Source organism: Pempheris klunzingeri, chromosome 2 (assembly GCF_042242105.1).
Source record: "Pempheris klunzingeri isolate RE-2024b chromosome 2, fPemKlu1.hap1, whole genome shotgun sequence".
NCBI classification, from domain to species: Eukaryota; Metazoa; Chordata; class Actinopteri; order Acropomatiformes; family Pempheridae; genus Pempheris; species Pempheris klunzingeri.
The window spans coordinates 26,665,278-26,679,132 of NC_092013.1; the positions used below are offsets into that span (position 1 = coordinate 26,665,278).

General features: G+C 38.8%; 1 protein-coding gene across 1 annotated transcript in view; it reads left to right on the forward strand.

Annotated features, from left to right (window-relative positions):
* The window catches only part of LOC139211184 (receptor-type tyrosine-protein phosphatase gamma-like), a 367,486-nt gene that overhangs the window by 288,016 nt on the left and 65,615 nt on the right, over positions 1 to 13,855 (forward strand). The window contains exon 7 of the mRNA XM_070841466.1: positions 7,971 to 8,128. Coding sequence (XP_070697567.1) covers positions 7,971 to 8,128 — 158 coding nt within the window. The remainder of the gene's footprint in view (positions 1 to 7,970; positions 8,129 to 13,855) is intronic.

A 13,855-nucleotide genomic window follows, 5' to 3' on the forward strand; every position in this document is an offset into this window, starting at 1 on the left:
CTTCAACAAATTATGTGGCAATGTTCCCATTTGATTATTGTCGCCCATTGTTGTCCACGTTTCACTGCATTCTGGTCAGTAGCTGTTGAGATACAGAGTAAGAAATACTCAAGGAAAATAAAGTTAGTTCATTCTGTTCTTGAAAAACAGGAGGATGAGAAGTCAGTTTAGAATGAGGCCACAAGAGATTCATTCTTTGGAGCAGTGAGAGGTTTCTCCTCCTATTCAAACTCTTCCAAAACAGCTGGACTTTCATGAGTTATCCTCACATTGACACAATGCACATCACAGCTAGAAATGAAGCATTTTTAAGATGCAGTACAGTTCACAAGAAAGTCTGAAGAAAAGCACACCTGCTAGTCCAAAAAGATGGTATTTAAAAATCTTGGAATAACTAACTACCATCTTGGCAAAACTGCCGCGATTCCAGTATCTACAAAAATGAAGATAGAGGCTGTGAATAAAATCCTCAAAAATACACCATAACAAGAAAAGGAGGACAGATAAATAGATGTGTCTGCCCCAAATTTCAGGAAATCCTATTGAGGAGAGGATGAAAAAGAAGCTTAACATGCGAGCACTGTGCAGTGGAGCCACATCAGATCTGATGTGAAAGAGAGCGCTTTGGGATTAAACCCCTATTAGCAAAGGAGTGTTAGACATACTGGTAAAGTAGTAGAGACAGAGAGAGAAAGAGAGGAAGTGAACACTGAATTTCCCTTCTTCAAATTCCTGTACAAGTACCATAGGGTTGACACATTACCTCAAACCAGGGGAAACCACCATAAGCCATGTACACCCTTTAAAAATTAATTGCCAATCAGGGTTGCCAAGTCAGTGGAGACTTCGAGCGGTGAGTGAGATAGTGAATTAATGGACTTGTAATTTGTGCCGGCAAGAAGGAATGGCTTCATTTCAGCACTGTGACATGAGTGTAGAGGGAGCACAGACACTTGAGTAGATAAACAGAGGAAATAACACAGTGCTGATATAGATGGGTGAGTAAATACACTGCTCTATGCAGCACCTGAACATTAGCAATGTACCAAAGGTCCCTCTATACACTGTTCTATACTGGACACACTCCAAACACAGACCTCTTAGGTCTTAATGCTCTCACATGCAGTTTTACTTTGCATGCTCATGTCTCTGTTCTGGATGTCAGACACAGCTACTAAAACAAATCAAATCAATGATGTCGTTCACTTCTTGTCTCAGGTCAAAGATTGAATGATTAAGGTGATTAAGGTGACAGGGATCAGACATTTTCTTTTACTCATTCACATCGACAGCATAGTGATTTACCGTACCAGCTGCTGTTAGCCAGTCATGGTCCAGCAGGGCTAAACATGGACACACAGAACCCACAGTACATGGCTAAAACTAAAACGGTGCCATTAATTATCCAGACTGACATTCTGTTAGAAAACAAAAGGTAAGATATTTGTAGCTGGTGATCTGTTCATCCCACTGAAGGCCAATTTTTCTGTTGCTCTGATTGGCTGTGCCAAGGGAAAGCTATCACGTCCAGCTACGTAAGACAGAAATAATGGAAATAAATCTTTTTTCACCTTAATGCAGTGTTGTCAAAGTACACTCAGGGTTTGTGTCGTGTTAAAAGAAGAGTTGAACATTCTGAGATATATGCCTTTCTTCTTATTTCTGAGTTACATGAGAAGATCAATACCACTCGCATGTCTCCACATTACATAAGGAGCTCAAGCCTAGAGGTGATTAGTTTAGCTTACTGTAAAAACTGGAACCTGGGGGAAAACTGCTTGCCTGGCTCAATCCAAAATTCTAGAAATACTTCTACTAACATCTCTAAACTCTCTAATTTATATATCACTGGTTTAAATACATGTACAGAAATTTTGGAAGGAGGTACATTTGTACACTCTGCTGGTTCCAGAGCAGAATGTATTCTAGCAATTCAGGCTCACACATACACAAGAAAAGACATTTGAAATGCCTTAATATCTGGACTATCCATAGCCACACATACCGAGATAACTAGTTTCATTCATTCTGCAAAACTAACGCCAAGACTAATACGCTAAATGCTGACAGAAGCATCATTCATGGCCTTAAAACACTCAAATTAATTCAAACGTTGTTGTCTAAGATTTTACAATAGGAATACACAATAAAAACACAATATAAAACCTGAATAAATCCACACAATATATCCCAACATTTACCATCTGTTGATACAACTGGATAGGAAGTTACTAGCTCAGTGTTTTGCAGTAAAAATCCACTTATCACTGCAAAATACAAAAGTTCTCATCTAAGCATAAAATGCCACCTCATTCCATGTGCAAATGAAGCAATCTAACTGCAGTGCAGATAAATGAGTCCCTGGTTCTTTTATTCTTTAAATGCCCTCAAACACTGCAGGATTTAGAACTGAAATATCTCAGCTTTTTAAAAAACATGTGCCACTGTCCCTGTGTGACTTTTCCAAGACCCACTTTTTCCTCAAAGCAGCACCACTGTTCAGCAGCTCAGAAATCAGGGAGAAAAGCAGTTATGACTCTACTGTATTTACATTTTTTCATCATAAATGCTTAATGGTTGTGTGCTCATGGTAGCACAGAGGCAAACAAACACCTTATTCACTCTGACACCAGCACTTTTTTAGGTCATTGACAGGGGCTGCTTGATATGGAATATTTATCATTTTCAGCCATGCATGAAAGCGTTATGCTGTCCCAAAAAAAGGTTAGATAAAAAAGTAGCATGTTCTCCAAAGAATAATTTTCACTCTATTTTTATTTAGTGGGCACTACCATCTTTTTTTTGTGGGCCTGTTTTAATCCTGCATGTAGAATGGTAACTGTAATTGTTCTAATTATTAATTACATGGTTATCAGTTATTTCTCTTTGATAATTGCCAACAGCCTACATTCTTCTGGTCATTCTTTCAATATCATGAATCAAGAAACCTGCAATCAAATATGAGGCCGTTCAAACCCATCGTCAGACAGAACAATGATCCCAGATGATTTTCAGTTACACTGTTTGTTTCTTTTAACATTCAGTGCAAACTGAACAATGAAAACACTTGGTTAAGGTTAGGGGAAAGATTGTGGTCCCAGTTAAAAACAAGATGTAGACCATGCTAGCAGCTCTCTGAGTCTATACTTTGGCACAGTGGTCCTTTGAGCTAAATGCTAATGTCAGCAAGTTAACATACTCACAGTGACAATGCTAACGTGCTGTGTAGTGTGTAGCTCTAGGTTTGTCGTGTTTACCATCGTAGTTAAGCACGTTAGCACTAAGTACAAAACAGAGCTGAGGTTTTGACCTGATGATAGCGTTATATGAAGTTAGGATCAAGCTATTAAAACTCATTCTGAGAGGTACCTGATTTTGTGTACCACATTTCAGTGCAATCGCTACACCATCAAGATATTTTACTGAAATCCACAAATGTTGTGGCACTTCATCAAGTAGATGTTGACATGTTTCATTGGTTAAGGGAAAACCTTAACTTGTTGGTGCAATATTAAAAGTCAGGGAATCTTGAGTATCTGAAAATATGCAATTCATCTACTCCAATTTATCCATTATCTACGGAGGTATTGGAGCAGACAGACTGACTGACCGACATGACCGTCCACAAGGGAACATTAATTGTAGGTCTATGACAATACGCAAACTCTCCTGCATGAAAATTGGATGCACTTTGATGGCAGATCTGGGTCTGATCTGGATCAGTATTATAAATCATATACATCAGGTGTAGAAGTATGTGTTAAAAAATATATTCCTCTTATTAAACATTTGAAAGTTTTGCAGGGCAAGTCTCTAAGCCCTACTGGTAACACCAGTGGTTATTTTGCTTCATCTCAAGCTGTGAAAACCGGAGTGGGCTCAAGATTTAAAAATGGATTCAATAAAACTGTGATAAAAAAGTCATCATGGTACCAGACATGTTAAATGATGTTCATTTTCTGCAGGAAAAGCAAACCCTTAGGTTGGCTACTTGCTGGCTGCATCTGTATTCGTCTTCAAAAAACAATCTGCTCTTCTTCAGCCGTCTGCCAATTCAATTTCCTTCCCTTGTATTACAGGGGCTTTGGAAACACATTGTAATCTTTAAACTGCCATGTCCTTAAGCTTCTTACAGACAGGAAGAACACAAAGTTATCAACAACATATGCACTGTCACTTTCCCATTCTGGCTATGAACTTGCTCCACTCAGATACACAAATACACTGATACAAGCAACCCACAGTCCAGTCTCTGCTCTGGCCTGCATGCTAGCTGCATTAGCTGTAACATATTATCAACATGTTTCAGTGCACATGCTTTTATCTATTGTTCAAACCACTTTCATCTGGAAGAAATGGATGCCACCAGCCTGAACTCATTTCCTTCCTTTAGGGTTGCTCTCTAGGGTGACGGGCAACAGTGTTTCTGTCTTTCCAGAGGCTAAGCATTCATTATTTGGCAATTGTATGAACATGTAAAAATAAAAATGCAAATGGAGTACTCAGCAGCGGTCATAAGTCTGATGCTTTCCCACAGGCCATGCCGGGTGTCTTAGTATCACATTGAAGCATTTGCATAAGTGATGGACACACAAGACTTCCTGAGCCTTTCTGAACCAGCCATTGCTTCTTGAAATCAATCACTGGTCAAATGAGTGTAATGCAACAAGATCCCCAAAGAAACTAGCGGTAGGTCTTGAGTGTATTCAGTCCAATGGGAGAAGTGAACATGAGCACAAGATCGTGACGATTCTTACGCTCCCAAGTCAGTAAAGTAAATATAGGACCCATTTTTCACAAGCCACATATCCACGTTGGACATTAAATAACAGTTTTTCAGACAGACAGATCAGGAGAAAATTGATATTTTTCAAGACCTGCCTTTGTCTCATCAACGCACTCTTGTGTGATCTGGCAACACAGCTTTAATTTCCAGTGGTATGCTGTTTAAGTGTATCAATATTCGCTAACAGTGAAAAGCCTCATTGTGTGTTTTAACATTAACCAAATATGAACACATGTTCTCAGTGTACTTTGAAGCTACTCCTAATACAAAGCTGTCACTCTGCTTGTTACTTTATCAACCTGGATTGTTGTTAGCATATTAGCTAACCAGCTAACCAGCTAACCAGTTGAACAACAACTAACTAAATGAAACTACCGTAATTTCCGGACTATTGAGCGCACCTGAATATAAGCCGCACCCACTAAATTTAAAAAGAAAAAAAAAAATTTACATATACAGGCCGCACTTGTCTATAAGCCGTAAGTGTCCACGTTGTAACATGAGATATTTACACAGAAAGATTTTTTTAATTTTTAATTAAATAAATGCTTTTTTTCCAAACAGTGCCTGTAACAGTAAACAGTAAAAAATCAAAAATACCGTAGCCTACCAGAAAAGTCATTGACTGCTAGTTTGTACCATTTTACAACCTTGGCACAGCTTACAATGGTATTAGAATATCTTTTCCTTAAATAAGCTCATCTCAAGGTCCACTTGCCGGCTTCTTCCAGAGATTTCAACTGCATCTTGTATTCTATCTCAGCAGATTAATTTTGATAGGTTGTCATGGAGATAGTTCAGTTGTGTGCAACTTATGCAACTTGAATCTTTATAGTTTTTGTCCCAAAGGTTTCAAAGTGCTTCAGATCATTTTAACAACCCAGACCAAGATGGTACAGTCATATCACAAGTATAAATCATTATTGGCACCAAATATCAGTAACACTCATTCGGAGTCCTTGAGCACCTCCGTTATGTGATTTTTTTTTTGTGAGCTTTTCACTCGCTGTGCAATGCAACATTAAGATTTGAGTGAGTAAATGAGGAAGCTAATGGACGATTAGATGAGTAGACAGCTGTTCTGAAACCTCACAGGAGGCTCAGAGTTTAAAATATTCACCCTGTAATTGCAGTCTCATGCTGCTCCTACTAATGTTAGACTGTCCTGGGCCCCTCTCCACCGCTGCTGCTGCTGCAACCGCTGGTGCTGGTGGGAGAAAAAAAAAAACACCATCATTGCAGGAGCTCCCTTGCCACCCTAAATCTTCATTCTTTTCCTCTTTCAAGTGCTGTATGCTTGCATGTGGAGCAGAGCATACATAAGAGCGAAAAAAGTTTGTGTCTCATGTGTTTAGATGTTTGAATTTTGCGTTTGAAGCAAGACATGCCAAAGCGTGTGTTTGGTTCTTGGGAGAACTAATTCAGATGCATAAATCTTGAAAAAGGCTGTCTCGTCATTCACCATTCCCAGTCCGCCAATCCCCACCCCATCGCTTTCAACACCCCGACTCTTCCTCCTCTCCCGGCTCACTCTGTCGCACGGATTTGACGGAGCTGAAAATACATCTCTGAACTCAGCGTTGGGGAGGCAGCTGGAGACAATTCTTGTCAGCGGGAGGGTGAAGAGGAAGAGGAGGAAGGAGGAGTTAGAGGACGAGGTGGGGCTAGTGGGTGCCTGCGGTTCTATCTGTCACTGATAAAGACTGTGCGTCTCCCCCGCCACCCATCGCCATCTCTGTCAACTGACCCGCCTCACTGAAAGCATCAGCTCAGCATCCCAGGAACTCAGACACACTTCCTCACCCTTTATTTCCATTCCTGTCAACCTCCTTCCTCATATGTTTTCATTCGAACAGTTAATCAAATTCTTCTCCTCGCCTTCCTTTCATCTCTCATCATAATTCCTCTCCCCTTCGGTCCCAGTTTCTTATTTTTCTTTTTTTCACCCCCCTCCCCACCGTTACTTCAGACTTCACTTCCTCCTTCTTCTCTCCCTCGGTGACAACTCCCTCCTCTTGTCATGCTCTCTCCTGTCTGTCCTCTTCCTTCTCTCTCTCATCTACAAAGCTTTTGTGTGTTAGTGTTCGCAGAATGATGATTGATGAGGTGTTGATCATGAAAATGATGAAAGTACTTTTCATTTTCTATCATTAGAAGACTTTGAGGAATTAGTGCACTACCTATATTCTGAAAACTGCCAGTAGCTGATAATCAGTCTTAAATGTTACCATCTTCCAAAAGTTTCAAGTTGCACTAGGTAATACAAATGCTTACCTCAAAATGTATGTTGCAAAGAGGTAATGTTTTTATCTTTTGGGATTTTATTTGTAAAGCATTAAGATGCAGCAGTCTCTTGTATCTTCCTGTGGCGAGTTCAGCTTTCCCTGAATAGGAACCTTAATTACTGCTCTTCTGAAAAAACTTAGTGAATCTAGTTTTAACTGTAATTCATCATTTAAAGCTGCATTAATCAATGTTTAACAGTAAATCACATTTGCTAAAAACCTACTGCACACCACCTGCTCAGCACCAAACCACTGGAAAATTTGAGTATCTAATTAGACAACATCCACATTCACAGATGATTGGTACAGAAAGGAAGATTATTATGTCTTCTCAGGTAAAATAACCTGACAGTAGTTCTAGTGTAAATGTGTTTGTCAGGTTACTTTGATTGTTCCGTTTGGAAAGCCCATTCCTACAGGATCTGGATTGCTCTAATTAAAGTGCAATTCAAAACGTAAACAGACTTTCTCACTATCCGCCTCCTTTATCCTTTATCCTTAACAGCCTTATTTCCTTTCTCCCCCCAGACCACAGCATTTCATGACAGTGATGATTTCTGTTTGAAGCACACATTGGTAGCCAGTGAATAATTCCACTGTGTCAACATTTGAGCTTGGAAATGTGATGTTGTAGCATTGATTGTATTGTGAACGCCGTCCAACACCAAGAGAGGTATAATTATAGGTGTTCAGTGCAATTATGTCTGTCAATAGCGGGACACTGAACACAGCAGGCACAATGCAAATGAAATCAATAGCGTAAAGCTGAAGGCTTTGAAACTGTAGCACTTGGATCTGCTCCAAAAAGCCAGGTCACCATAGTTTTCAGTGAAATAAGGAGTGTTGTGTAGATCATGTTGTATTGATCTGAACACTTTGTCCTGCCCTCTCTCATATAGAAAAAGAGACTGTACTGGAGCCATTTGTGCTAAAGGACCTGCTGCCATCCTCACTGGGAAGTTATTATCGCTACACCGGCTCCCTGACCACTCCGCCCTGCAGCAAGGTGGTGGAGTGGATCATATTCAGCAGACCCATCTATGTCTCCTACAAACAGGTGAGAATATTGCACTTGTTGTTTTTAATCATTTGTGGTCATCGTGCTGAAGGATGGGGTTACATGTATGTTTTGTTTTGTTTAACAAGTCTGCAAGTATGAAAGCTCAATGCAGCCCTATTCGAGTCAGCTATCTTAAAGTCACAAATAAGCAGTCTTATTACGTGATAAAAACATTATCGTTATGTATATGTCCGGTATCCTGAAATAATGATTTGTAATCTTGTGATAACTGTTTAAATGCGTTATTATTTCAGGATAGCAGGCTCTTGCCAGTGCAACAAAATTCATCTGTGTCCCAGAAACATAGTTTGTCATCACTTAAAGATTAGAAAAATTTGTCAGTTTGTCCTATAATAATTACATAATTATGTCATGATTTGGAAACAATGACTAATGCCTGCTTCTACTGAGCATATTTAAGATTGTAGTGACTCGTTACCAAAAAAATATCAATAATCTCAGTAAACCCACAAGAAGCTTGGATTTCAAGTTATGTAATTCATAAAAGGTTTGTGTATTCTCTTTGGTCCCAAAACTCTGTGGTATTTTGCATCTCGCATCTGTATCTTTAAGCCTTAAATACTTCAGCATGAGACACAGTGGGAGAAGTTCTTCTCCTATGACATTTATCGTAGAGAAAATGTCTGACTTTATATTTTGAAGTAGAAGTTGGGATATTAGAGTAGTCTGCAAACAGTTTTTGTTGTCAGCACATTGCGGTCATTTGTGATCTTTGCTGCTGAGGTCCTTTGATGCGTTCAGTTGGTTTGAGGAATAAGCAAATTGGAGATTCACTGGATGGTTTAAAAAATGCAAAAAAAATTGTGAGAGGAATTTCAAAACAGCAACGACAAAAACCAAAGGCATCTAGCCAGTCTCAGGTGCAAAAAAGAATGGGCGTGGCTCAATCCCATATAAACTCATGTCTGTTCAAGTAAGTGTTGTCGCTTTGCAAACTTTTCATCCTGTGTTCAATTGCATGAATCTATAAGTTTTATTCATGGTAAATCTGTTTTTAATGAGGACACCCTTTCCGACTCCTGTACATAAGACAATGGGGGAAGGCCAGAAGCCCCTACAAACTGCATTGGATGCCATTTAAAACATCAAGACTGACTTATTTTGACTAAAAGGTGCATCCTATTCAGAGCATGTTGTCAAGATGATGAATTGTCATGTTCTCCCAGAGTAAAGCACTGAGTACTGCACAGACGAAGGAGCTCCAGTGTGATAAAGTATGATTTCAGATTCAGAGGGATACATTCTATTCACTAAGGTGATAAATAAACATTACCGCCAGAAAAGTTAAGGGCTGACTTTCACCTTCAACTCTGAACTCATCTCTTTTTTCTTTTGTGTTCTTGTGTTGTGTTACTTTCTATTGTTTTGTTCTTTTGACTTTCTTGAAAAGAAATGATACATCATAACAGGTTTATGATATGAGGCATTTGACAACTCTTGAACTCTGACACAATTGATTTTTACACTTTTTCAGGGCACACATCTTTTTTGATCAGATTTTACTCATTTTACTTGAATTAAACATCATGTAATAAAGTAACCACATTCATATTGGACAAATTATTCCAGTATTATTGTTTATTCCTCAGTCAGTTTGTTTAAGTCTTTCAGTGTATTGAAAGTCTAAATAGATGTGACAGAGGTGGTCTGTTTTTCATGTGATGACCTGCTTCATTGGCAGGATGACAAGTCTAGACACAAATGCTGCCTGCTGACTTCAGGCTTTTTTCTTCGCATGTTTAAATCTCTGTTGACAAAGCTGTCTGTCACTGCACCTATTTACCATCCTGACAACTGATTCCACTCTGTAAGCATCAAGTTTGTGCACAATAATTAATTCTGTTGAGTCCACAACAACAGGCAATCTGTTCTCTATGATATTTTCTAATGTTTCTGCACTATATAACGCAGAAAAAATGTCTACAAGAAAGGAAACCCTGAATCAAATTCACACCAAAACAGCTAGAATAATAGCTGCTTCCATTTTAGTTAATTGTACATGATGCATTTGATCGTATAGGAACAGAAACATTGAGCATGGGATGTATAAATAATAAAATATGTTGTATGATAACTGTACATGTTAGATAACCAACCATAAAGCTCTTAAATTACAAAAAAGTGATGATCATGATCAACAGTCACAAATTGTGTGCAGCAGAGAACAATGCCTGGTGTATAATTAAAGGCTCTTCACACTTAATTTCAGGCCAGAACTTTCATTCTTATCAGCACATTATTAACAGCTCACCATCCACAATGTGCACTCAGAGTAATGGATAGACCCTATACATACTATACTCTCTGTCTTCCTCTATAATATGGCAGTTTTTTTTCTGTAGGCTGCCCCAATTCTTTCTTTCATTATTTTACACACACACACACACACACACACACACACTGCCCTGCTAGCTCTTTCTCTTTCTGTATTAAATGCACACAATTATGAGTAAGGGGTCAAAGTTCTTTTGTTGTTTATCAGTTATTACAGGTTTTGATCTGTCAAATCCATTATATCTCCACTGCCTAAATGAGATGAATAATAAATAGAAAATTCAACAATATATATATATATATATATATATACAGATTTTTCACAACACCGAAATGATGAAACTAGTGAAAATATGATGATCTCTTTTTGTCGTTGGTGCAGTAAATTGCTGCTGTTGGTATTTTCAGGAATTTAAACACCTCAGACACAATAGAGTTAAAACAATTAGGGATTAGAATAAGACCAATATCAAGTCATGATTAGTCAGATCACCTTCTTTCTTTCTTTTAAATTCATCAGAAAGTAGGAACTATGATGACACTCAAGTTAGTTTGGTGATGGAGAGGATCATCTGAAGTAGAATCATCACAAAAATAAGGAAAAGTCCTCAGAGGAGCTGCACAGTCACCATACATTAATGCATGGTATCCAAATTTTTATACAACCCAACTCTTGCTTTCATAGTTCTATTAGCAGCAATCAATATATGAAAATATGCACTGAGATGGCAAAGACACCCCCCCCCCAAATCCCTCAAACCAAGTAACAAAATATGTTGTTTGTAATTGATCCTTTACTAAGATCTACTCTCCTTAATTACTGCTGCTTGATGAAGTGACTTTAAAGATTGAAAAAAAAGAGGAATAAAAGGAAAAAATCTCCCTTGAATATTTCTATCAAACATTTTGCTCACCGTCTACACTGCTGTGAACCTTTACTACAAAGAGGGTGGTCACAAAACAGACAGACCGTAAACAGTTGTGCTTTGTCCTCTATAGATTTTGACCTCAACTTACAGTATATTATCCCCTATAAAGTCCATTTTTATCCTCTTGCCAAGAATTTGTTAGCTGTAAAAATGGAAAGTACGTTTTGTACCTCTGGTGGATGTTTGATTCCTGAATTAAATACAAATGCTATGAATATCTGATTGCAAAGAACGTATTTCATTTTGTGAGGGTGACTGACTGTGGATTTTTGTTCCTGAAAAAAAATAACCCATAATAGCTCCCAAAATGATTTTGATGCAAGCTGTATTTTCATGTACCTGTGATTGTAAAATCACTGGTGTCTCACTGAAAAAGGTATATATAAAAAAAAAAAAAAAGCAGTTCCAGTGCTTCCAGTGTTTGTGAATAAGGATCTGTGGAAAAAGTCTTTAGCTCTCATCTTCCTTTTCCAGCCTAAAGAGCACTTGGCACACTCGCCCCCTAATGAGACCAAATGAGTTTGCTTAAGAGCAGCAGTCAAGCAAGCCAAATGTGGATGAAGTATTGGCTTCTCCGCCTTGAAGTTAGAAGAGCAGGACAGTGTAAAGCAGGCTGTGAGGACACAATAAAAAGACTGATGAGACGGAGGAAGAATAATGAAGACTGCAGCACAGCCAGGGAGCCAGAAAACCACAGAGTAAGGTGAGGTTCTTAAACCAGACCTCTACAACTAGCAAACAACACAAATGAAAGCAAAGCTTGCCAACTCCCACGCAGTCTTACAAAGGCACACTCAAGCCAGTAAAACTTCTGGCTGAAAATAACATTATTAAGCTTTAAGTGTCATTTCATCACCACTCAAATTTCAGTCTGTACAGAAGCTGTGGTAGAAATTGCCAAGAGCAGCATTCAACATTTTCTTATTAATTAAAGAGTTGACATCTCTGAAGTTAACCTACAACAACCTGTACAGATACATAATGTCATGCTTGGCACTGTTTTGGCAGCCAGTTTCATGTTGGTGTGTTTTAATGGATGTAGCTATGTAGCTAGTCAGAATGTAGGAAAATGTCATCATTCTTAATCTAAGTTCTTGGTTGACCCACCACCAGACCTATTTGAATCACTTTACAAACTGGAGCAGAGATGTGTGCTGTCTGGAAGTCTGGAATCAGGCTCCTCTGCACAATATCCAGTCCCTGTTTTTCTCATTAAACCCTTCCACTTCACTTGTGTTATTTTGATTTGTTGTAGCATTACAGGAAGATTACAGGTAAAGGACATTCATTTTGGGATAATACTACCTACTGACAATATCCGTGGTATTACCATTGGTAGTGTCGACAGGTCAAGTGTGAGTGAGACAGAGGTCGCCAGTCATGGTTCATTGAGTTAATAGAAATCATAGCAGAAATAATGTGATAATAACACATTTCAAACTGGTTACATGCTTTTCAAGCTTCTGATTTGTTCCTTTCCAGCTCTATGTGACCAGGCGAGTTTTAATTTAGGTTTGAGGCTTTTATCTATTCTTTCTGAAGCTGTGTTGTAATTCTGAGAGCTAAATTTGGATCAGTTGGGTAACTCACATATCATTTTTGCATATAACGATGTATTCAGCACTATCTAAGGAAGTTAGTTCTGCACCATGCCTGTATTTTGACCGACCCGCAACAATCCAGACAGGACTACATGCAAACAGGGCCGCTGCAGTCTTTATTTTCCTGTCATGTCTTTCTTTGGCATGCACAAAATCAAGGGTTACTTTAAAATCTACTGAGGGAGGCTGACGCCTTTCCTGTTAATCTGAAAAAATTAGATGAGGCTAAAGAGAACATTGTCTCAGTTGGATCAGATTTTGTTAAGAGCACTGAAGGTCAGACCAGGTTTATTAGCAGGCTTTACAAAGCTGTTTCAAAGGTTACAGCACATTTTGGCCATGTGAAGACAAATCCCTGCTGGTAAAGACTCTTTTTTGGTTGATAAAAAAAGCAGTCTGTGTGGATAGACCATGCCACAGGCTAAGCTATCAGAGCTGTAATGGGCCCACCTTGGTGGGTCAGGTCCTTCAAAGCAGGCAGAGCCAGAGATGTGACAGAGCTAAGATTTGTTGTATTTTGCTTTATTGATGCTCATCATTAGACCACAGGTGTAAAAGGCAGGTAAAACCAACAGATGGCTTGAAAGCAATGCCATATACCACTACACCTGCAGATTATAGCCATTATACAGTTTAGTGATACAAAGGGTTACTATGTGATCTCATTTGTAGTTTTAATTAAACTTCGTCATCGTCAACATTCGGCTCATTCTTTCAAAGTATTTCACTTGCATATTGTGATAGCAAAAGAAGAATTCAAAGTCGACACATGGGAAATGATGCAAAGACCAAATGAATCATCAAAGAGTCAACAAGGAAGCATTGTCAGCGGCGGGCGAAGCATTGTTCATCCTTCCTGTTCTCTGGCTGTTGATTCCTGACCATTAGCCAGTCTTTCT